This window comes from Rousettus aegyptiacus, unplaced genomic scaffold (assembly GCF_014176215.1).
Source record: "Rousettus aegyptiacus isolate mRouAeg1 unplaced genomic scaffold, mRouAeg1.p scaffold_m13_p_14, whole genome shotgun sequence".
Classification (NCBI taxonomy): domain Eukaryota; kingdom Metazoa; phylum Chordata; class Mammalia; order Chiroptera; family Pteropodidae; genus Rousettus; species Rousettus aegyptiacus.
The window spans coordinates 34,586,294-34,612,275 of NW_023416289.1; the positions used below are offsets into that span (position 1 = coordinate 34,586,294).

At 39.5% G+C, this 25,982-nt stretch overlaps 1 protein-coding gene and 1 long non-coding RNA gene across 9 annotated transcripts in view; one reads left to right on the top strand and one right to left on the bottom strand.

Moving 5' to 3' along the window:
• The window catches only part of LOC107502811 (zinc finger protein 471), a 47,731-nt gene extending 37,231 nt beyond the window's left edge, over nucleotides 1-10,500 (bottom strand). Inside the window, exons 1-4 of one of the 8 annotated variants that reach the window (XM_016130412.2) lie at nucleotides 10,379-10,500; nucleotides 8,943-9,034; nucleotides 2,723-2,849; nucleotides 1,249-1,341 (exon numbers count right to left, since the gene is read on the bottom strand). In XM_016130412.2, coding sequence (XP_015985898.1) covers nucleotides 1,249-1,341; nucleotides 2,723-2,849; nucleotides 8,943-8,975 — 253 coding nt within the window. In that variant the 5' untranslated portion in view covers nucleotides 8,976-9,034; nucleotides 10,379-10,500. Of the gene's footprint in view, nucleotides 1-1,248; nucleotides 1,342-2,722; nucleotides 2,850-8,942; nucleotides 9,035-9,520; nucleotides 10,200-10,378 lie in introns of those variants that run through there. The other 7 variants (XM_016130438.2, XM_016130422.2, XM_016130448.2 and 4 more) reach the window with 7 other exon arrangements.
• Nucleotides 10,181-17,876, top strand: LOC107502863. Its single transcript, XR_001595095.2, has 3 exons — nucleotides 10,181-10,421; nucleotides 11,900-11,992; nucleotides 17,595-17,876. It is a non-coding gene; the product is annotated as an uncharacterized LOC107502863 (long non-coding RNA).
• The last annotated feature ends 8,106 nt before the right edge of the window (nucleotides 17,877-25,982 follow it).

The window sequence follows — 25,982 nt, forward strand, 5'->3', positions numbered from 1 at the left end:
GGGATTCAAAAATAATGAATCTCCATTAAAAAATCTATTACATACAGGCATGTCAGCTGAAAACTTGCAACAAGACCCCAAAGAATGAAAGCTCATAGAGGAACATGGAATAGGCAATTATGAAAATTAAATGTAAGGTAATGAGGTCCTAGAGAAGTAGTCTGCAAGGAAATATTTTATACCTGTATTAACTAACAGACTATAAATTAAGCTCCCTCTCTTTATTCTTTCCTACTTTTAATTAATTTGCATAACAGCTAGGTTAACTTTGTTTAAATAACAATATCCTCACGGGTCTATCACCCCTATTGCTGCTCAACAATCTCTACAGAGTCCCAGCAACCAAAATTCCTTATGCTTTGTAACTTCCCCTGGGGTTTAAGTGAAATCTAGAGTTCTCTTTTCATACTCAGAAAATAATATCCTTGTAACCCATCTCCATTGCTTAAAAACAGTGAACTCGTCATTTTTTATAGATCCCTGAACTTGAGGCTACATATAAGGAATTTTTTCATTCATCTTCTTACTTGCACTAGCTCAGGAAAAGTGTCACTTCTCAGGCAACATCTTAATGGGAATTTGCCATGTGTACTTTTGAATTAATTAGTTTTATAAAAATATGTATGTTAGCATCACTATTATTAACCTGATTTTTATTTACAATCACATAAGTATCTTTAGCCAGTTTATAGTCTTGAAGAAGGAATAAATGTGCCATGAACATAGGACCCATTTGGTCTCCAAGGCTAAGAGACACGCATCTTACCTTAAGACACCTGTGACGTACTTGAAGCATACCTGAGTACCTCACACAGTTTTGAAAACTCTAGACTAAAGTATAGTGAAAAAGCTAAAAAATGAATTAGGATAAAATGAGAGAAGTAGAAAGTTGCTAATCACATAGACACTAGTAGAGTTTAGATTTTTCTTATTTGTAACAGAAAACCAAAGAAAGATTTAAAGCAGCACCAAATTTTGGATTTAAAAAGATTTAGGAAGCCAAAAAGTTTATATAAGTCTGTATGGCAAAGAGAAAGAGGGAATGGGAAGAAGCTGGATAAAGATTTTTGTAAAATGAATTATTAGAAGAGAGTCAAGTAGAAGAGAAGGTATTTGGAAAGCCCATGTAGTAACATTTTAGCTTTCCCCCCATGTCTGGAAGGCTAGAGAAGACTTCTAAGAGACGTAAATGAGGAGGGTCACCTTTGAAAATGGCCACCTTTGATAATGTGGGTCTCCCACACACACCTGAGAATGGGCTTGTCATTTCACTCTTCGTCTTCCAAGGCTCCTTCCCTTGCTCCAGTAAGGTGATCACATATGGCTTAGAGATGCAAAGTCCTGCATGCAAAAAAAGACATGAAAATTGCCCATGTTTTGGGTATTTCAGACTATAAGCCAGTTCTTAATTTTGATAATCACATAATATGAATAGATCAATGGGTACAGCACATTTTAAGGACACACTACACAAAGCTTCTGGCATAGTCTAGTGGGACTACCATCAGTCAACTCTAAAAGTTAGACAATTTTCTAAGGAGCCATGGGCAGAAATTCAGCCCAGCATTTTAAGAGGATCATCTGACAGGAGTAAATAAGTACAATAAAGATCACCTAGAGAAAGGGTTTGGTATCTAAGTCAAGTTAATTAACTGCTTTAAAAAAAATTTAACATTCTTCAAATGAATATAACAGAATCTGGAGTCTCTACAATGTGTTACTTAAATAGTGTCCAGAATGAAATCCAAATTACTATATAAAATAGGAAAGAGTAAAGTGAATCATTCTCAGAAAAAAAGGCAATCAGTGGAGATCCAACGTGTAATAATGCAGATGTTGAATTAGTAAACCAGGATTTTAAAACATCTTTTGTATCTATCTTGAATAATATAAAAATATATACATTTGTAATTCCTGAGCAGAGAACTAGAAATTAGAAAAAGAAATTACAAGTAGAATGTCTAGAATTGAAATTTTTCAATTTACTGGAGGGGCTTAACAAGACATTGAAGAGGACAAAGAAATAATGAACTTGAAGAAAAATCAATAGAAATGATCTAATCTGAAAAACAGAGAAAAAATATTCTAAAAAGTAAACAGATCCTTAGTTACCTATAGTATCAAATGTCCTAACATATTTGCAATTGAAGTCCCAGAAAGAGAAAAGAGAGAACATAAAAAAATATGTGAAAAAATAATGGCCAAAAATTTCTCAAATTTAATGAAAGATATAAATTTAGTTTTAGAAGCTCAGTGAACCACAAGCAGGATAAAAGGATCCTCTAAAGAACAGAAAACTAGTCTACTCAATGAGATGGTCCTATGACTGAGAAGGGTCCATGTTAGTTTCCCTAATAATGTCTGAAGCCATTTTCATAGTTTGTGTTTCAGCGGTTCATTTATTGCACAAATTTTAAAAATGATATTTTGAATTTGTAGCAATCCAGCTATATTCTAGGTGAACCTTGTTATTGCCTACAGATGGTAACAATACAGTAAGGCACAAGGGCGCACAGGAGAACAGTAAGAGTGACATCATGGCCTGTATGTCCAACTGCCTAAACAGTATACCCACAGAACTCTTGATACATATCAAATTCACTAAATCTAAAATTTTCATCAATCCATGAATATCCTCTTTGTTTCCCAATAAAAAGTTTTAATAATAAAAAGTAGTCCCTAAAGTTAGTTTCTGAATTGTGCAGAGGGGAAAGATCCTCACCAAGTGATACCAGGCTCTGATAGTTCTCCAACATCATACTCCTGTATAAACTTCTCTGAGCAGGGTTCAGCCAGTCCCATTCCTCCTGGGAAAAGTCTATTGCTACATCCTTAAATGTCACCAAGTCCTGAAAGGATACAAATACATTCTTGATTAACCAATGCTCCTGTCCACACATGACTGCAGGCTAAAGTGTTAAGATGTCTTTATGCTTGGAGAAGAAAAAACTTAAACACAAGTTCCAACCTAATACAGTACTTATTGAAGCATTCAATTGTATTACATACAATTATACTAATCCATTTTTCATCATGAGGAAATATGGACAGGTGGCCACAGGGGAGTGAACCAGAGCTTCAAGGCAAGACTGACACCTATGGTCAAACCTTCAAAACAACAACAAAAAATATCTAACTTGTATCTTGCAAATAGTACTCTATTTGCAAAACTATTTTACAAATATTATTTAGGTAGGAAGAGTACTGAACTGATATAGGTGACTTTTCTTCTTACACACTAAAAATAATGAATATATTCAGAATGCAGTTTCTTACGCTATCCCATCAAGAACTAGCATACCATGCCATTCTATACCAGAGTAAGCCGGAAGCAATATGAGGAGTCACCCAGCATCAGACTAACACCCAATCCCCGTACACTGCTGCTGAGAATGTAAAATGGCACAGCCACTTTGAAAAACAGTTTGGCAGTTTCTTAAAAAGTTAAATACGAATTTAGCCTATGGCCCAGTGATTCTACTCCTAGGTTAATCTACCTAAGAGAAATGAAAACGTATCCAGAGATTTACATTCAATGTTGACAAAAGCGTTATTCATGATTGCTAAAAAGTAGAATCAACCCAAAGCTCTATCAACTGATAAATGGATAAATAAAATTTGGTACACCTTTCAATGAAATACGATTAGCAACAAAAGAGAATGAAATATTGATACATGGTACAACATGGACAAAACTCAAAAATGTAAAACTAAGCGAAAAAAGCCAGACACAAAAGATGTCATATTGTATGATTCCATTTATATGAAATGTCCAGAAAAGTCAAATCTAAGACAGAAAGTAATCAGTGATTCCCTGGGGGTGGAGATGAAAAAAGGAAGTAACTGTAAATGGGCATAAGGGATCCTACTGAGGTGATGAAAATGATCTACAATTGGACTATAATCATAGTTACGCGACTCAGTATATTTCCTAGAAATCTTGGAATTATACACTTCAAACATTAAATTTCATGTTATGTAAATAATACTTCAACAAAGTTGTTTTTTAAAAAAGAAATCTAGTATTATAAAATATCTAGAAATTGACAAATAGAAGGCATTATTGCCATACGTATTCAATATTGTTTTAGAATATCTACACTCTAAAGATGCCAACAAAACAAAAATAATAATATGTAATCCATTAAATATTGGGAAAATGTTGGTTAACTATCTCTTTCCTGCGATGATATGAACATAGAGCTAAAATAGGGCCTTCGAGTCACACAATTCCAGTGAGGATTCACATCGAGTCAATGTTATACCCCAACATTGTCCATCAAGTACCCTTACTCAAGGAAACTAGTTTAAAAAAAAAACTTAAACCAATCAAACAAAAACTTTACTTAAAAAAATTTTCTAAAGAAATGTTTAAATTTTAAAACTAAATTTTAAAAGGAAGTTTTTAGAAAGGTACCCTAGCGTAAGATACATATTAATTTTTTTTCCTTTTCTAACACACACTAGAGATGAAAATGGGAAAATATTACATTCAGAATTTGATACATCTCTTTAAAACACTTAAAAGGTATATTTAACAGAAAAAGTACCAAATCTATGATAAGTACAGAATTTTCTAAGAGTAAAACATGACAAGGACACATGAAAAGCATACTACTGTGCAACACACAGGCTTGAATAAATGTAAATACATACTCATTTTTTGTCCTAAATAAGAAGATTCAAGCTTTCATTTCTCCTTAAATTAATCTACGAATTTAACAGACTCTCCATCCTGACCCAAACTATCATTACCTCTTATCCCATTATAACATGTCTTCCTGCTTTGTCCTTGCTTCTCTAACCATCTGTTTTCAACACAGCAGCCAGAAGAATCCTCATGTGTCACCTCTGCTTAAAACCCCCCTCAGCCTTCCCATCTCACATAGAACAAAAGCCTAGGTCCTTATAATGGCCTTGAGATTCAAAAGGTCCAGTGCTCATGACTTCTTTGACAACATCTACTATCTCTCCTATTGGCTCTGTCCTTCTTGCTCTTTCTGAACACAGAGACATTCAGGACCCTGATTCTGTACATCTAGCTGTTCCTGCTTCAGGAACCAGCTTCCTCCCAATACCCATGTATTTTCTATCTTATTGTCTTTAGGTCTCTACTCGAATATCAGGCAAGTCTTCCATGATCACCCCTAAACAAAAAAAATTCAGACCATCCCTTACCCAGCACTCCCTCTTCCCACTTACCTTGTTTTATCTTTTTCCACTTCATTTTTGATTATTTGACGTATACCAATTCATTTCTATATGTCTACTTGCCCCCTCTAGAGGGTAAGCTCCACAAGGGCAGGACCTTTGCTTTGTTCTTTGCTGCAACCTCAGAATTAAAAGAACACCTGGCATGTATAAGGCCCTCAAAAGTATTTGCTGAATACATAAATCCCAGTTTAAAGTAATCAGTGGAGTTTCAAAAAACTGCCTGATTCTAAAAGTTTGCTGGAAAAATAAACTTAAAAGATGAGTAGAATTCTGGAATGGTAAGTAATAAGAGTATTAGTTATCAGCCCTCCCACATTATAAAATACCACTAGTGCCTAAATACAAGGCAAAGATGTCCCCAAACATGCTTTATACCATAGATTACTTATTTCCCAGGTCTCCCACATTAGAAAATACTCAAGGTTCATAAGGAAAGTAGACGATGAAACTCTCACAGCTGATTTGTCGAGGACTTTTGAGGAATGACATATCAGCAGAAAGAACAGTAACACATGCTAATCTGGAGTGTTTACAGATTACTATAACCTGTAAACATCCTTGTAAACATCCTACTTTGAGTTGAGAACTCAAAGGAAGGACTATACCCCAGGATTAATGGTGTACTGGAAATAAGCCAGCCTTCACAAGGACTGAGACCGAGCCTCTAATACTGGTGCGGAAAATATACAAGATGAGTGTGGATATGCAGTGTCAGAAATTTCTGTCAGTGCTCAACAAACAGAGGCACCCCACAATAACTGGGTATGACAATGGGATACAGGAGCTGCTGAAAGAGCTCCCAATGGCCAAAGCTGGAACCATTTGAGCAACAGAATAAAGTAGCATTATATTATAACCTAAGGTATGAAGTAAATGTGTATGAGTCCATAGTGATCCAATAGCTGAATAAATAAATGGAGAAAAATAGATTAATTTCTTATACAGAATTTCAAATGATTTACTTAGATATTCCACCCTTGAGGTAGAACAGAACTTCCCACTCCTTAGGTGTGGTTTGTGCATAGTGACTTTCTTCCAAAGAGCACAGTATGGAAAAGTGGGGGGGGGGGGGGGCGGGGAAGAGTAACCTTACAGTGGAGAAATCTGACAAACACTACTTCAACCAGGTAATCAAGGTGCCATGTAATATGTCATGTTGATGGTATGTACCTTTGATATCACAGGCAACTTTAGGTAACTTTCCCTTCACGATCCTCCTCACAAAAACACATTACTCCATCTAATCATGAAGGAAACATCAGATTTGAGAAATGTTCCACAAAATACCTAAGAACCCCTCAACTGACACGATCACCAAAAAGGAAGAAAAGTATGAGACACTTGTCACAGCCAAGAGGAGCCTTGAGAGAGAGAACTACTTAATGTCACATGATATCCTGTATAGGATTCTAGAACAGAAAAAAGATACTAGTAATAATGAATCAATATTGGTTCATTAATTGTCATAAATGTCCCATACTAATGTAGGATATTAATAAAAAGGGAAGCTACATGTGTATATGGATGCCCTTTATACTACTTTTGTAATTTTTCTGTAAATACATAAACTGTTATACAAAATAATCTCTATCAAAAGGAAGATATCACGGCTTCAAATTATCTCTAAGATTTTTTAACATACAAAGTCCAACACTTAACCCAAAATAATGAGGCACATGAGGACAAAATCAAGAGGAAAAAATGAGAAAAAAAAACCTCACAAAAGATCTAGATAATGGAATTCTCCAACAATATGTCAAAATAATTACAATGAATATGTTAAAGGAATTAAAAAGAAATATAGTGACTTTTGGCAGAAAATGGGAAACTATATAATACAATTAAATAGACATTCTTGAATTAAAAATGCAATCAAGTTTAGAATTCAATGATGGATTTAACAGCAGATTAGAGAGTTAAAGAGAAAGAAAGCATAAGTAACATATAAAACAGAGTGAAAAAGATCTAATATTTACATAATTGTAATTCTGAAGGTGAAGAAAGGGTCAAAGATGAAAAGATAGTGATTGAAAAATTCCCCAAACTGATGAAAAACACCAAGCTACCTTGAACACTGATTTAAAACATGATAAAATAATGTTTGAAGACTAACAAAACCGTATGTGTGTGTGTTTGTGGGTTGTTAATAGACTATATCCTTATCATCCATAATAGTCAGTGCATAGATAATATTTAAACCTAAAATAAAAATAAATAAATGAACATAAAATAATCAAGGACTAGTGTTCCGAACATATTATTCGGGAAGATGAAGTTAAAAACCAGAACAACTAAGATGGTTAAGTGGTAACATAATGGGGATCCCCAAGTTATTCCTATAGGATAAATGAGAGGAAAAAATCCTAATGTTATGCTAGTTTGTCCTTGTGACTTCTCCTACAATGTCAATAACAACATTATACACACAAACTCTCGAAGTTCTGTATCTCTGGAAAGTTATGTTAGATGATTCATAAAGCAATAGTAATACTGAGAAAGATACAGATGCCCAAAATACATGTAATTCTTTTTGAATACTTAATCAACTCTGACAGTGCGGGGAAAAAGCAGTGTTTTAAAATTAAATTAATATGTGACTTTTAAAAGAAAATGCGTAATTAAAACAATAAGTGGACAGTGACTCTCCTCATTTTAAGGAAAGTGTGTTTTCCACTTGGAAACACTTTTTATTGGGAACTTTTCATCAGGAGAATTCAGGGCTCCCTTCATATTCAAGGTTCCTGCAAATGTTTTTATATTACAAGATTGAAAACAAATTAAACTGAAAGTAATACAGCAGCAAAACCAAATATATACAGGATATATTGAGGAAGAGATAAATTATGCAAGAAATACTATTGAGTCAACTGGGCAGGCAACCAGGAAAAAAATGAACTTCTGCCTCACTTATGAGAAGTTAAACATTTAATGTAACAATTTAATGTAAATTAAATTTAACATAAAATTTAATGTAATTTGAGACCATCGTAGGGAAAAAAATCACAAAAATCAACTCTCGATTTATCAGAATCTTAACCATTAGGTGAAAAACAGAATATCTACCTATCCTAAGAGCAGACAAAGATTTAAACAGGACACGAAATGCACTGTGAAGGGAAAAAAGTATCTATCTATCCATAGAATGGCCCTGAATGAAATATAAGAAGCTGAAAATAGTTACTGTCTCACAAGAGAAGACTAGGAGGCAAGAGCCAAGATTTAAGACTTTCGAATTTTATACCATGTGCATATATCACTTATTTAAATTCCAAATTTGCAAAAACTAGGATAAGATTTTTTAGGTGAACAAAAATACATATAAAATAAAACTTTTAAGAATTTAAGAAAATAATTAGAGATGAGACAAAATTCAGCTAGAGGGGTGACTGATGTATTCTATAAAATGGAGAGGGCTATCGGACACACATTTAAAATGGAACCTGACTCACTGAGATACCTCCAATCCATATAATAGAAACCAAATCTTTTCACAATTTTCAACACTGAATTAAAATATACATGGGGTGAGAAGTGAGAGTTCTGCACTTCATCATACTCAGTTTTACTTATCCCTTAGGCAGTTTAAGGACAGTACCCTCTGGGAGAACTGGTCACCAGGCCCTCGGACAAGACTGTTTATCAGGAAATTTTCAGAGAAAAGCAGCATTACTAAGCCCTAAAAAGTAAGACCGCCTTTCTTGGGAGAGAGAAAGGAAATAACAACTAACCTGGGGTATGGTTTTCACTAGTTCAACAGTCATTTTTGTCTTCTCTTCCTGGCTTCTCTCTTGGAGAACAGAAGGGTCCCAGGAGGGCAAAGCTGGAGGAAGGAAAAGGATAGTGAGCCATGAGGCCTTCTCTGCACTCCTAGAATTGCCAGCCTAAAACCTGTCTTCCCCTCCTTCCTCCCACCTTTCTTTGGTCCCACTGCCAACATAACTGGGACATTACAAGCAACCTATGGCTGTTGAGCAGGTCTAACAACTGTTTCTCTTATGTTCAAGATAGAAAATTTAATGGTTTTTTTCTAAAAGCTGCCTTCCCATTCTTTGGTCTTATTGAGAATAAAAATAATAAATGTGCTTGGATTATGGTCTCTCACTTTATTTTTGATGTAATACTCTGCCTGGAATAGTCTGTCACTCTATTTTTGAAATAATCCTATGAAATAGTTATTTCCTCTGCATTCTAGGGAGAGATGGACTCTCTCCCTTCCTGCATCTCTGCCTCATGCTTGGACACAGTCTATAGTTAGAAAATCCAATCTCAAATTCCACCAGAGGCCACAGTTATTCTCTACCCTAACCTCCAGAGCCTTCACCTTCTCCTTCTGGGACAATGGATCCTTGAGCACCCAATTCTGCTACCTTCACTCTCACCTGCCCTCTGCCGATTACACCGAGGGCACGATACGATCACGAGCACCCAAAGGAAGGGACATCACATGCAGTCGCTTACACCACGGTCTCAAAAGAGGGCATGGGTACAAACGCAGAGGCGATACACAAACATCACACACCCGTGGCCCATTGCCCGGTATCCCGGCCTCGCTCACACGTGCAGGCCCACAACCTCACAGAAGATGCACCGGCAAGCCTACACTGTCTCTCACCCACACAGAGCCCTGTCGCTAGTCTGCCCGCCCCGCCCCCCCAAACATGATGGTCTCACACACATTGGCTCTCACATTCTAACTGCTCTTTCTCACAGAATACATACTGTCCTCCTACACTCTCAGGCACACGCAGTCGCACAAAACCGCACATGCCGGGCACACACGTACACGCGACACTCACGCACATTCACCCCAACACTCCCAGGTTTCTCGCTGTCTCAAACACGCCCTGGTCTCTCCGAGTCCGTCTCCCCGGGGCCTCTCACTCTTGGTGATCTTTCACACACAGGCACATCATCTCCCAAACACTCTGCGGTCTCTTCTACACTGCCCGCTGCAACCGCCCCACAGCCCTGACCCGGCAGAAACTGAGGCCTCAAGCAACCGGGCTTGCAGACCCAGGGAAACGCTCCGCGCGGGCCTCTGGGAAATGTAGTCCGCCGGAGGAGGACGGCGCGGCCCGCCTCCCCTACCCCGCCGGACCATCGGGCTCAGACTCATGACCATCCAAAGGACCCCTGGCTCCGCCCGAAAGGCAGGTGCTCTCACCGTAAGGGCTCTGGGAGTTGACGCCCGGGCTCCGAGTGCGCAGGTACGAATCTCCTGTGGTAAACGGAGTAAGAGGAAGGAATCCGGATTAAGGGGCGGAGACTGGGCAGGGCTTAGAAAGGGATGCGTTCTAAATTGAGAGTGGAAAGAGGAAGCCAAGCTGCGGAGCGTGCGTGCGTGACCACGTATGTCACAGTGTTCGAGGGGAGTGGCCCAGGGGTTCAGGGTTGTAGCCGGCTGGGCGCGAGTGTGCGCAGGCACATACAATGCAATCTCCCGCTTTCCAAACCCCTTGCCCCTTGGAGACCAGAAGCGTCCCTAGTTACCGTATCCAAAAGCCTCGTAGCCGAGCACTTGGTTGTTCGGTGTCTGGAGTACTGCTTGTGACCTGTGACCGAGTGACCACAGCGTCACGCGGCCGAGGCTCTATGAGCCTGTCTTTCTGGGCTAAGTTTTCCGACGCTAAGTACCGGGTCTGGGAACCGAACCCCAACTGTTTCATCAGTTCTGAGACTACAGCAAATTAGGAAATTTTTCTCCTGCGTAATGGGAATAGTATTGTTATGAGTGTTAGGAGGCGGTGTCTTATTTTTTCCTATTGAGGCCCCATGGCTGGAGTCAGTGCTGGGTGGTGAGAAGCTTCATTGTTGCCTCCAACATCCAGACTCTTCCAAACCCCAACTCCCTGCACTTTTCAAGCTCCCAGCCAAAGGACAGCTAATCCCCCACCATGCATGTGTTAAATTCCTTGGGTCTGTTTCTGTAGGAAAAAAAGAAAGTGTGCGAACTGATAGGGTTTAAGCAATGTTTGCAATGGAGATTTAATATCAAGGTGAGCTTGATTCGATGTATTAGAAGATAGCACGAAATACCATAAGGTCTCATTAACGTGCTTTGTAATTGCCATTGTACTTCCATCTGATATGAGATTCTATATTTACTTGTTTGTCAGTGTATTGCCGAATTCTCTTGCTACAAAGGTGTGTTCCATGGAAATAGTTCTGCTTGTTTTCTCTTTATAAAAATTCCTGGCGTTGGATGTATTCTATGTCTGTCCTGTAAATACACACCACAGATCAGAAAAGCTTGTTCCATTTCGACATTGCCAAATGCAGAGGCGATTCCTGATCCCTCTCAGGGGATCTAACGAAAATAATATAAAATCCCAGGATGAAAGGGGGGAGGGAGGGACGCATTAGTAAAAATATAACGGTTGCGGGTGTGCTCAGAGGCTGTTTCGTAGTTCAGCAGCGCCACCTTGTGGACAGAGGTACCAAGTACAACAGCTCTATCTCCTGGAAGCTGAGATTTTCCCCTTGGAAGCCTGGTGATTGACATCCCCAACAAGGAACTCAAGAGGTTTTGTTGGCCAAATGAAAATGGCATATTTAGGGGTGTAGCCGGTCTGCCCCTGGCATCATCTCAGTTTTACATGAAGGATGGCAGTGACTGTTTGAGGAAAATTTCATCCCTCTTAAAGAGCCACCAGATCAAATAGGGCTTTTTTTTTTTTTTTTACAGGTGTCCTTGAAATATCTGGGCCTGATTCATTGATGCTTTGAATAAGATGAAAGCTGATGATATTTGCTGATGGAGACAGCTATCCAGACCCAGGTAATAAGGGTCAGATGGCAGAAAAGGCTGAAAGAGATGCTATCAACCTTGCCTTGGACAAGACCTAACAACACACTTGGGCTCTGGAGGGGCAATGGCCTGCTCATTACCCAGACAGGAGAGATAAGAAAGGACAACTAACTTTATTAGAAATGTTAGGCTCTTTAAAAATCACAGCAGTTGTCTAAGAGAGCGAGAAGTAAGTCATGCTAATTGCTTCACATGTTAAGAGATAAAATGTGTGAATCAATACCAAACTAAGCATATTCCTATTAAAATAATACTAGGATCTATGCTAAGGTGTTTCTCCACCTCTAAGAACCAGAAAATATATTTCAATAAAATAATTCTTTATTACTTGGCCATAAACAAGAATGAAATCTTACCATTTCCAACAACATGGATAGACCAAGAGGGTATTGTACTGAGTGAAATAAGTCAGAAAGAGAAAGACAAATATCATGATTGCACTATATGTGGAATCTAAAAAACAAAATAAATGAACAAACAAAACATAAACAAACTCATAGATGCAGACAATAAATTGATAGTTGCCTGATGAGAAGGGGATGAGGTGAAAAGGGTGAAGGGATTAAGAAATACAAACCGGCAGTTACAAAACAGTAATGGGGATGTGAAGTACAGCACAGAAAATATAGCCAATAATATTGTAATAGCTATGGATGGTACCAGGTGGAGACTAGACTTATCAGGGGGGTCACTTAGTAAGGTATGTAAATGTCTAATCACTATGCTATACACCTGAAATTAATATATTGAATGTCAACTGTAATTGAAAAAGAAAATGTTTTCTAAAAAATTTTAATACAGTAGTTCTATAAAATCCCTACTGAGATTGTATCCTGTGCAGATAGGTTCCCATATCACATTCCAGAAAGATGAAATATTCATGGTTTAAAATATTGTCCATCCCTAGTCAACAAATACTCTCTGGATCCTAAGGATTCAGAAGCCAATAAAATAGAGTTCCTATCCACAAGGAGTTCATACTCATGCTGAGAACACAGATAGGCAGGCATTTTGTATTAGGGTTCTCCAGAGAAACAGAACCAATGGGATGTATATAGACATAGAGATTCATTACAAGGAATAGGCATATGTGAATATGGAGGCTGACAAGTCCGAAATATGTAGGGTGGGCCAGCAGACTTGAGTCCAGAAGAGCTGATGTTCCAGTCCAGTCTAAAGGCAGTCTGGTGCAGAACAGGGAAGAGTCCAAGTTGCAGATGAAGTTCAAAGGTGATCTTGCCCAGAGGACGCTGTCCTTTTTGTTCTATTCAGGTTTTCAACTGATTGGATGAGGCCCACCACATTAGGGAAGGCAATCTGCTTTCCTCAAAGTCCACCAACATAAATGTTAATCTCACCCCCAAACACTCTCACAGAAACAACCAAAATTATGTTAATCAGATATGTGGGCACCCTGTGGCCCAGCTACACATAAAATTAAATACCACACTTTGGGGGGAATATCCAATGACATGTATGTACCAAGTACAGGGACTGCAGAAAAAAATGATCTGAGGGGAAACCATCTGAGCTGGGCTAACCAGGCAATGAGTTGAGGAATGAATGGTCTTTCCAGGTGAAGGGAACTCTATACTCAGAGGAATAGAATCACACAGTGTGGCATTACTGGAGTTTTAAAAAGTGAGAAGGGAAGGGTTGGGAGATATCCACAAAGGACAGGGATCAAATGAGCGTTCCTTGTGGGTCATGTTCAGAGTCTTGAATCCTCTTCTACAGTTGATGGGGAGCCACCGAGCCTTCTGAGTCAGGGACAGACATGACATCTTTTACATCACTTTGGTGGCAGGATGGGGAAGGGAGAAGAGATGAGTGAGAGAGCTGGAGAGCCAGCTCATTCCCTGGCACCTGCAGCCAACCGCCTCTGTCTTAGGCATGATTTTTCCCATTGAGTCCCACTGTATGTCAACAAGTTCACAAACCCAAACCAATCTCATGGTCAACATTTGCATGTAAGAAAGTAAAAGGAGACTCTGTTCCTAAAGAAATGTTCAAAACTAGGCTGCCAGGTGTAAGGTGCTCTCCCATAATGTGGAGGAACATTTGCTCCTATCCCCGTAATAGCTAAATCTGCAGATTGTCCCTCAAGTTAGGTGATTTGGACGCAGGATAGGCAGATATTTGGAAATAGGGCCTTTAAAGAGGAAAACTGGGGTCAGATGGGTGCGTCTTTGTCCAATCTTACAAGGAAGAGATTAGGACAGACACACACAGAAGGACGACCATGTGAGGAAATAGAGATGGCTATCTACACTCCAAGGAGAGAGGCCTCAGTAGAAGCGAATGCTGCCAACGCCTTGATCTGACTTATAGCCTCCAAAACTGTGAGGAACTAAATTTCTGTGTTTATGCTACCTGCTCAGTGACACTTTGTTATGGCAGCTTGACCAGACTGATACAAGGGTTTTGGCCCAGCACTGAAGTTAGTTCTTCCACTCTCTATCACAGCAAAATCTGAAGATTCTGGATTATTTGATCATTCTTGCAGAATATTACATTGGTCCACCCTACTGATGACATTATGTTCATGAGACTTGATGTCTCAGGAGCAAGACAAGTGATGGCAAGTAACCTGGATGATTTGGTAAGACACATGCACTCCAGAAGATGAGAGACCAACCCTGTGAAGATTCAGGGACCAGGCAGAAAGGGAAGATTTTAGGGGTCCTGTAGCCCAGAGCATTCTGCACCATTCCTGCCAAAGGAAAGGATACATGTTTGCACATTATGCATGCTTCTTATAACCAAGAAATAAGCACGGAGAGGAGGTGGCACATCCCATACTTGGAAAAAGTGCTCTGATTACATGGTTATGTAGAAAATACTGGTTTTGAGTGAGACCCAGAACAAGGTTGGGATTGGGTTACAAGCAGCCTTGACTCCTAGGCCATTACTAAGCAAATTCCATGGGCCTCCAAATATCTGTGGTAGGACAAGATGCCACATGGAGCCCCAACAGGAGACCTGGATCTCAGACTGCAAGATTGATGTCACAGAACTATATGCCATTTGAAAAGAGCTCTTGACATGACATTTGTACCAGGAGAAACCCTCTACCTAAGAGATACCGTTATGGACTGAATGTCTGTGATCTCCCCAAATTTGTATGTTGAAATTCTAACCTCCAATGGGATGGTGTTAGAAGGAAGAGCCTTTGGGAGGTGATGAGGTCATGAGGGTGGAGCCCTCATAAATGGGATTAGTGTCCTTATGGGATACACCCCACAGAACTCCGTGGTCCCTTCCACATGTGAGGACACAGCGAGAAGACACCATCTATGAACAGGAACTGGGTTCTCGCCAGACACTAAATCTGCAGGTGTCTTGATCCTGCACTTCTGAGCCTCCAGAATGATGAGAAACATCTGTTTTTTAAGCACCGCCCCCCAACACCTCCTCTCCACCAGTCTAGGGTGTTTTTATTACATTGGCCCAAATGGACTAAAACAGACACCAAGTGCTTATGTGGCCGAAACTGCCAACACAAACCGAGTACTGTCCAAACCAGCAGCTCTTGGGGGAGCAGGGGGTGGAGTCAGCAGCAATCTCTCAGGAAATGTAAGATGTGCATCCAGGATTGGGCTTAGCCAGGTCTAAAGGGCAAGGTAAACCACACACACCACTTCATACCACCCGCCACCGATGTGCTGATCCCTGCCCGCTCCAATGCTGTGCAGTAGTCATCATAGTTAAATTCTCTAATCTTGGCTCCTACATGGCAAAAAAGTATTTAGGAACATCTCTTAGTTCCCTTTTTTAAACAGTAGGTTCCTTGATGGGTTAGAAACCCCCATTCTTAGCCAGAATTAAAGACTGAATATGTTTATTAATGGAACAGCACTTGGATGGATATATTTATTCAGTTAATCAGAAGACAGAACAAATATTTTTTCAATAAAGAAGACACAAGTGTTGAGGAATAGTTTTGAAAAAAACAGCCGAAGGAAGGAAGGAAGGAAGGAAGGAAGGAAGGAAGGAAGGAAGGAAGGAAGGAAGGAAGGAAATGTAGGCAGGTGGGCATTTAAGCTGCAGAAACAAAATCTAAAGAATGAATGTAAAACACTGAGCACAAATGAGGGGGAAGGACACAGTTACATTTGGAGGCTGGAGATAATTGTTTAAAAAGGCACAAGAATAGGTTGATCAATGAGGAGAAAATTGGATCCACTGGGATGCTCAAACTACAGATCCTCCGACAGTACATGTCCAAACACCTTCAAGCTGCTGAAGCCCCAGGGGGCAGATGGCCTTTGCACTATCACCTTTCCTCTGCTTGGTTCCCATGAGTCACCTCCCCATGGAGACCTTGCCTCCTTAATTGCCCAAGGCTGTTTGCCTTTCTCCAGAGGAAAGCGACATCGAGCTTAAAAATGGAAATGCTTGCAGAAAGGAAAAGAAAGGACAATTAGCCAGGCCTTCAATATCCAAGAATTGAGCCCCACCACCATGGGACCAAAGCCTTACAAGAATGGCCAGATGGAGTTTAAAGGTTTTCTGAAGGACAGGAAGAGAAAGCTGTCCATTACTGACTGTGCTCTTCATGGGACATAAGAAACAAAGAAAAGAAAGAAAGTAAAGAAAGGAGAGAATGAACAGACAGACAGACATACAGACAGATAAATGTCAAGGAATTTCCCCACCCCCAAGATTTCCAACAGAAATAGGGAGGCAGATCAGAAAGCAGATGCTGAATTCAAGGGTGGGTGCACTCACCCAGACAGACCAGGTTCTGCTAAGTCTCTAACTTCATGGGTCCATACAGTTCTCTGAGAAGTGTTTGGGAACCCCAATTCTTCTTAGGAGAAGTTGATGGCCACATCTCAGAAAGTCATCAGTCTCAGAAAGCCAAATACTTTCTTACCCACAAGGCCCTGGGCAGGAGGGCAAAGCTTTGGCTGAACTAAGGCACCTTCTGTATGTTCGCTGTGGTGCAAACTGTAGAGTCCATGCATTTGTGCTGAGTGTATGTACGTGCATGTAGACAGCAAAGACCAGCTCGTTGGATAGTAGAAGCACATTTACTCCATTATCCACCGAAATCTTAAAGCTGGCTATGGATTTCTCTTTTTGTAGTGTATTTCATAATTTTCTACAATACCAAAAAACATATTCGTGTAAGTGTGTGTGTGTGTGTGTGTGCGCGCGGGCGCGCACGCGCGCGCACATGCAGAGGTCGGAGGCCGGGGGGCAGGGGTGGGGTGGAGTGGAGAGAGTAACAGAAGGTATTCAACCAGAAGAAAAAAAGTCTCACTTGTTTGAAAATTTGTCTTTGGACGTGAGATCAAATCTTGGGCACTGAAACATCTGCAGTGGTCACGAGGATCTCCATTTAATGAAGTGACCATTTTTTTTCATTTCCTGAAATCTTTACTACCTCTATCTACTTCATGGTCAATAGCTGGGTTTAGTCCAACCTCAAACTCATGAGGACGAGTCAGCTTGACCGTAGTACACACATACTGGTAATAATCTCATTGCTTGAAAACAAAAACGAAGCTGTAACTCACCTGGGATGTCCTTTCTAGAAGTCTGATGGTTATTCTCCATTTCACAGGGCCCCTTTTTTGAAGAACAGAGTTCTATGGATACAGAGCTGAGGAGGAATGAATTAAAAAAGGTCTCAAATCTGCTGCCATTGAAAAAAGGCCGTGCAATCAAAGCATGCCCCATGTGGCAAAGAAACGAAGAGGCCAGAGAACCAGCAGATAAGTCCAGGTGTGGATGTAGAGAGTCTGAATAGGGAACTAACTTACAGAAATGCTGTCCTGGCTGTGAGGTTACCCTCTGTAGAACCTGTTTTCTGTCTGTAATGGGAAAATAAAAGTAAAATACACACACACACACACACACACACACACACACATATATATGAATGAGATAGTGATCCAACTAGGCATATAAAAAGTTTCCCATAGTAATGTTCCTTACAGAAATTAGGCGTACAGTGCATTTCCAATTAACAAATAAGCTATCAATTGGATTTGCTAAACGAACTTTTCTGAAGGTTCAATTAGAAGGCAGGAGGAGTTCAGAATGAAACACCCCAATGTTTGCAGGAGAAACTTCTGCCCCTTCCTTAACTACACAGAACTTGAATTTGGGGCTGTGCCCACAGTAAGAGATCATCAGAGATGACCGATCTCCATGGGAGGGCAAACCACGAATTATCAAATGTGCTTGCGCCCAAGGCACCTTACCCCATCCCTAGCTCCAGATGGCTTATACATCGATGTTTCCTGTCTGTCCCTGAACCTCTGCTGCATGTGGGGTGTCAGATTCCTTCAGGCATGAGGGGTTCCTATACATACACATGTATTAAATTTGGTTATTTTCTCTTGTTGATCCCATGTCCATTTGATTATTACACCAGCTAATGGGTCTCTATCTTCATTATGACGTGGCTGTGTCACAGCACTCAAGTCACCTCAGCATGGCCAGTTCTTCTGTTTAGTTTTCACAGGCCTTTCTAAGTCTGGTGTAATTTCGCTGTTGCAGCATGGGAACCTGCCATGGGGTGATATCATGTGATAACAGGTAAGAGAAGCATTGCCAAGTGGGCAAAGGAACCAAGCAGGGGTAAAAGCCATGCGTATCCAAGGCCAGTTGGGTCTACAAGACATAGCACTGTTATGATGTGAAAGATGCTGTGTTGAAGTGTTTCAGGCATGTGCAGAAATTGAGGCTTCTAGAGTCTGAGTTCCTACATTTACATCAACTCTGTTTCTCATGGGCACATCTTTCTTTTTTCATTCTGTCTTGTATAAGTCTCTGTTGTTTTTTATTGTAAAATGACCTCTATAGTTGTCTGATTGAATGTATGTGTTTATTGATCATGTATTCACTAACATTTATTCCTTTTTTAAAACTGGTCAAGTGTTGTGGGCCCCCAGGATCACCTCTGGGTTCAATTATTCAATAGAAGCAGTCAAAGGACTCAGCATATGTTGTATTCTTGGCTACAAAGTTAGGGAATAGTCTATGAGAACACCCTCATTTCTGACACCAATCGCACTTTCAGAGGTCCCCAAGATCACTGTTTTACCTGGTTTGATAATTCACTAGAAAGACTCACAGAACTTGCTAAAAACTTATATACACTTGGCTATGATCTATTACAGTGAAAGGGTACACAGTAAAACCAACTCCTGGGGAAGAATTCAGAAGGGTACTAGCTGCATGCTTCCATCAGTCCCCTCACAATGGGGTCACGCACAGCGTAATGCATCCCACCAACGAGTGACAATATGCACAGAGTATGGCCAGGGACACCAGGCTGACACCAGGTGTGAATCCTTTATTGGGGCTGTTGTGTAGACATGGGTTTCTTACGTGACTCATTATAGCCCCTCTGATTCTGTGATACAAAGCTCCACTGTAAATCACACTATTTGACTCTGGTGTAGTTAGTGCAAGTTGCCTATATAAACACAGATGCTTTCATTAGGCAGGACATTTCAAGGGGTCAGAGATTAACTCCCAGGGGCCAAGGGTGATGGCTAGGTTTCTACTTGGAAAAGGTTCCATTCTTTACTACACAATGGCTAAGATTTATTTTAGCAGAAGGATATAAAGCAAAATCAGCTCATGGGACAAAGTGAGGAGGAAACGAGGTGCAAGGCCCCATGCCATGGAGTCAGACAGGATATGCTTGATCCATCCAGCCAAAAGTTGTGATGACTTGTGAGAGGCTGGCTGATGGGCAACACTGAGACTCTGTGCCTGGGGTTTTTACTGGCGGCTGATCACAGAGGTACCCTCTTGCCTAGTATGGGCTAGAATTCCGCTCAGCAGACAGATGTTCAGCACAAGCTACATCATTTGCACAAAAAATTTAGGCACGGAAAACCATTTTTATCGGTTCTAGGAATAGTGGGACCCTACCCTCAAGTCCAAGTTCCTAGAAACCAGTGAAGGGCCTGCCATGTTAAATTCTTTTCTGAGTTTGTTGAAAAGTATAGAAACTTGCAATGAGTTTGCGCTTGAGGCTTGCTTCCATGAACTTTGTGCAAAGTAGAAACTATAAATCAAGGGCCAAAATTGGTTGTTTTAATGTGTGGGCATGAAGACAGTTTTAGTTTTGAAACTCAGTGATGTTCACATTGATGAAAAATGAGGAAATAGAGTACATTTGTGATGCACTTATCAAGGAATCATTTAGAATTGAGATACAGCTTGAACTGTAAGTTGAGAATGTGTAACTGGGTCTCAGCAGAGGACATGCAGGATCAGAGATGAATGTGTATTTCATCTGTATTATGACAGCCTCATCAATGAAAGAAGTGGATTGCCTGTGGATAGCAGGGACCTCATTAGCTGGTAGTAGGAGAAATCAGAAATTCATGTGTTATAATTCCAAAGAGACATTTTATTCCATGTTTTATAAGAAAAAGGAAACATATAAATTCTACATTATGCATATGTCCTGACGATTCTAAGTTGTCCTTATTTTTTTGTGGTTAATAATTATTTTAAGTACCACATTTTGATTCTATATATGTCATCATACCATTCTTCATTGCAAGGATCAAGTGGTTTTAAAATATTTTCCTATTTTTTAGTTAAGCTGCCTAAATTCTGGAATAATCATCAACCTTGGACATGTATGTTCTTCGTAATCCCTGAAAAATAATCTTATCATTAAAAAATGTATATTAAGGATTACTGGTTTAAAATATTTACATTTTAAAGAGAAAATTTAAATGTTTTGCTTTTATAGAGCTTATGATTTTTTAAATTTAAATTCACAACATGTAGAAAAGTGCCTGGCATTCATAGGTACTCAACAATCTTTTTTTTTTTTTTTTTTTTTTGTAATTTGGACACTCGACAGATGAAGACATCTGCAAATCTAGATTTCAGTTTGTATACTGAGATTATGCAAGACTCAGAAAAGGAGCTGATAAGTTCTGCATCTTTTCAAACTTGGAAATTTGTATCATAGATAGTTTCTGTACCTTATTTTTTTTGATAAGTCTGTGCTTTAACAACTGATACTAGATTTTTTAAAAAGACTGTTGGATTCCCTATAAAATCTGCCCTTTGCTAATCTTTAGTCAATTCTGAAAGCATAGTTTTTCCATTTTAGCAAATGAAATTCACTTAAAATTTGAAATTTATCGAAATCAAAAATGTAAAGCGTTCAACCTTATATGTTCTTTATGTGTTATATTATAATCTTTTTAAATAATACTGTATAGTACTTTTATAAAATTTGGTAAATATTCATATTCTCCTTTTAAAGAAAAGGTTTCAAGGTTAATAAAACCAAGTTCTCTGTTTAAATTTTAATGCATTTTCCCCTTAATTCTGCTAATTGCTATGTTTTTTTCTGGCTTCTCAGGAGATCTAGTTCACTTATTATTTGCAGTGTTATAGTTTTCTGGTCTACAAATACATTTAAGCTTAAAATGTTTTTGAGTATAGATATGACCACATCCCACGGATTTTGTGTCATACTGCTCTCATTCACTTCATAGTATTCTCATTGCTTCACTGAAGCAGAATATATTAGGTAGTAGGTGACAAAAATGTTATTTCGTTAATGTCTAATTTATTAATTTTTACCTGTGTTAATGGCTCTGTATGATTTGTGACAAATTTTTCCACACATTCCTCAATTGGATATTTAAATGTTTAACTGCTGTTTTAAATGCCAAGGGTTTTATTCACTATAATTTTCTGATGCACATTAAAATAGTAAGTTCTGAATTTTTTCCCTTATATTACATTCCTCAGTATGAATTTTCTTTAAGCTAAAAAATAAAAATTTCTTTAGCCTTACTTTCCACATACTTAACAACAGTCACAAGATTACTTCCTCTTCTTCATTCTTTTATGTAAATTAGGATTAGCTTACACTAAAGGCTTTCCAAAATTTCTCCAATTATATGATTGCTTGCCAGCACGAATTTTCTGATAATTATTGATCAACAGGTAGTGCTGGGAAGCTTTTCTACATTATCATATTAATATGATCTTTAATGATAAATGTGATGATGATGAATCTGCTGCTACTTGTAACGTGAGTCGAATCCAAAAGCATTTTGCATTTGACAGGGTTACTGATAAATTATTTTGTTCCTCAAAGAATAGGACCAGTGAAGTCTTTCCTTCACTAATTTACAGAGAGTTTCTGTAGCATGAATTCCTTAAGGTTGAGGAAGATGACAGTGCCTGAAGGCCTCCCCAGATTTCTTATGTACGCCAAGCATGGATTTTCTGATGTCACGTAAGCTCTGGGCAGTGCCTAAACGCCTTCCCAAAATCTATCCATTTATAAGGTTTCTCACTAGTATAGGTTTTGTGAGGATAAGGAAGATGTGAACAATGATTGAAGGCCTTTCCACATTCAGTGTATTTACAGGATTTCTCACCGGTGTGAATTCTTTGATAAGAATGGATAAGACGTGAGATAACCTTTCCCACATTCCTTATATTCAAGGGCTTCTTTTTTTTTTTTAATCAATGTGAATCTTCTGATATTGAATAATCTTGTGTTGAGTGACTAAAAGCTTTCCCTCACTTAGTGTATTGACATGGTTCTCATGAGTATGGATCCTCTGATGTTCAGGAAGATGTGAATGATGATCAAAGACCTTTCCACATCCATCACACTTACATGGCTTCTCACTGGTGTGGATTTTAATGTTCTTTAAGTTGCATGATAGCCCTGAGGTCGTTCCACAGTCCTTCACAGGGCTTTTCTCCAGTAAGAATTCTCTGTTGAGTAACAGTGATGTGACTAAAAGCTTTCCTATACTCAGTACATTGATAGGATTTTTCACCAGTAGGAGTTCAATGGTGTACATTAAGTCCTAAGAGCGAAATAAAAGTTTCTTCACAATCTTCACACTTATAAGGTTTATCACTAGTATGAATTCTCTGGTGTTAGGTAGAGTGAAACAGCACTAGAAGCCATTACACATTCTTTACAGAGTCAGGAGTGGATAGGAGCTCAGATAATTCTTTCTCCTCCCTGGCTCATTAGGCATTTATTGACGACCAGGCAACATTGTGGACACTGGGAACACAACTGTGAACACTCAGAAATATCCCCCTGCAGGTACCTGACATTCAATTGTCGGAGAAATTCAACAGAAAAGAAAAAAACTACTGATGCATATTCGGAAGTGATACGTGTATAAAGAAAAACGGCAGTTTATAGATCGTTCTTTCAGCTCTTCAGTCTTTCAGTTCCCATCGAACCTATCTTTGAAAATATTTTATAAACTATCTCTAGCCCTATCTCCAAGTCATGTCTGAACTTTTCCGAAATTGCGTTACATGCTTCAATGCTTCAGGTAACTTGTCTCACCAAAGCAACCAATGACTAAAAGCATTACAGATGGGAATTTTTACATTGAGGAAATAAAAAATGCAAATATATTCACAAAGATATTAATTGAAGCACTGTTTATAGTAATAAAGTGTTGATATAAACAATGGCTACAAGTACAATGATAAAACAACAGTATTCTATCGGGTCGAAACTGTACAACTTATAAAAGAATGACTATGATGAAAAGCCATGTGTGAAAATACTGTTGTTTTTTTTTAAAGAAGAAAGCTGTTATAATTGCACTAAGACTGTAGTATTGGAAAACTTCCTGTGTGTAAGTTTAAACATTATTAACTGGATAGGTTTTTTTTACAGCCTTTTCCACGTTTCATAAATGAAGATTGGGCATCTTTAGCCTGAAGATTTGTGGTAACATTTTCCATTTTCAGCCATTATCTCTTAAGCTCCTTCTGTTGGCAGAACCCTCTACAAGGCTTGGTAATAGTCACTAAGTAAATCAAAATTTACATATGATCAATTCAAATCAACAATCAGCACACAGATGTCAGCCCAGCATATATAAATTTATTGTAATAATCTAATTACATAATCCTGAGTAGTAAAGAAAGACAGGATCTCTTTATTTTGCCCTCAGTAGTCATAATGAAGATGCAATGTGTTTGTTTTTTTTTTCATGGGTTAGTAGTGGTGCAAATTTAAGTCTGTAATCTATAGAGTTAATTTTTGTAAGAAGTGTAAGGTCAAAGTTCTCGGGGGTTGGGGGGGTGATAGGAATGTCTAATGGCTTCAGCACTGTTTGTTGAAAAGGGTATTCTTCCTCCATTAAATTGCCTTTGTACCTTTGTCAAAAATTAGTTCAGATACCTGAAAAGAACTTGTATCCAAAATATGTAAAGAAAACTTGCAAGTGGCTAAGAAAAGTGGGCGACAATTCTCCAAAGATGCACAAAAAGGTGCTCAGTGTTGTCAGTCCTCAATGACTCTATCCATCTGATGCAAATATTTCCTAATTTAAAATTCTAGCCCAGACTTTCCCCCTAAAATTACCTCCATATTTCTACTCATATATCTAACAGACATTTCAAATCAAATGCCCTTTCTTACCTCCACAAATGTTCTCCTCTCTGGGTCTTCCTACCCCAGTAAATGTTCTTCCAGTTATTTGGCTCAAAATCCCCTGGAGTTATCCTTGACGACTCCTCTTTCTCATGCTACTTCACCCAGGAAAGCAGATCCTATCCGCTCCACCTTTTAAATATCTATAAAGAATCCAATCCCTTCTCACCTCCTGCTCTGGTACCATCCTATTCCTAGATTTGGCCTGAGACGGACATTCGGTGGCAGAGGGAGAGGACTGGCTCGGAGCCAAAGTCACTTCTGATAAATGCAGTTCAGTTCCATGACTCAGGACAGAAAGAAAATGCAGCCCAGTTTATTTGCCTGAGATATGAGTCTGGTTGGGTCATGCTGGTTGGTTGACCATAAATGACCCATTGTCCTTACTCAAGGACCTAAGGTTCCTCGCCTCATTACGGCTTTGTGGTCCGGCTCAAAGTTGTTCCCAGTTAGGTTATCCAGCTGCCTGACACTCAGCCTCAGGAAGCCCGGCCAACCCACCCTATGGGAGTGACCAGAAGGCCTGATATTAATTCCATCCTCTGTAGTCATTTCTTGTAAGTGTCCTGCCTAGCACAACCCTGCCACGGCTCAGTGACCTTCTTTCTCTTCTGGGCACCTTTGTACGCTATCTCCTCCAAGTTCTAGCCTAGAGTCCAGACTCTCTGTTTCCATGAGGCCTCATGGGCACTGTGATGTCATGAAGCAAATGTTGTCTGTCTCTGAAGATGCTTTCTCCAAGGTTCCACATTGGTTCATCCACCATTCAGAAGATCGAGGTAGCATTTCCTCCACCCGCAGGTACTGAGGTCTTGTTTGGTGGAAATACCAACTCCTCTTCCACACTCTGCCCCGCAAATTCCAGTCACTTTGGTCTCCCCAAACTGCGCTATTAGTGCCGACTTAGCAAACTGGTGCTCTGACTCCGCTCCTTCTCCCTGCTGAGGTCTGGAATATGCCTTCAGACAGGAAGCCACTGCAACTGCAGAATCAAAGTCTTGCAATACTAGTTGGCCGATGTCTGAAAGGACTTGTTTCTTAAAGGTATCTAGTTTTATTTTGTTTCAAGTGGGATGGCAAGTTTAGTACAATTACATCATCATAGCTTGAAGCAGGAATCCTCCCTGATGTTTTTTGAACATTTCTCTACTTTTTGGCTCAAAAATTGAATATTCAACTTGTCTGTTTCCAAAGGGAACTCTAGGCCTGGCTCCAGGACAAACTGTACCACCTTGGACGGGAATGGTTTCCTCATTCAGACACCAGGTATAACAGAGCCTGACCTATATCCAGGGCATCAGAGCCCTGACTACACGTGACCATCTGCCTCAGGATGTGAGACGACCAGACTTCTCACTCTTTCACGCAGCGAAGGTGAACGACCTGTGGCCGCAGGAGTTGGCCGAGAGATATCACCCCATAACAGGAAGCTCCTTGACATCTCCTTTAACACATTTCCCCACGCCCACCCCCACTCCGCCCACCACCGATTTTGCATTCTCCTTCAGAATCTACATTTATTTCAAC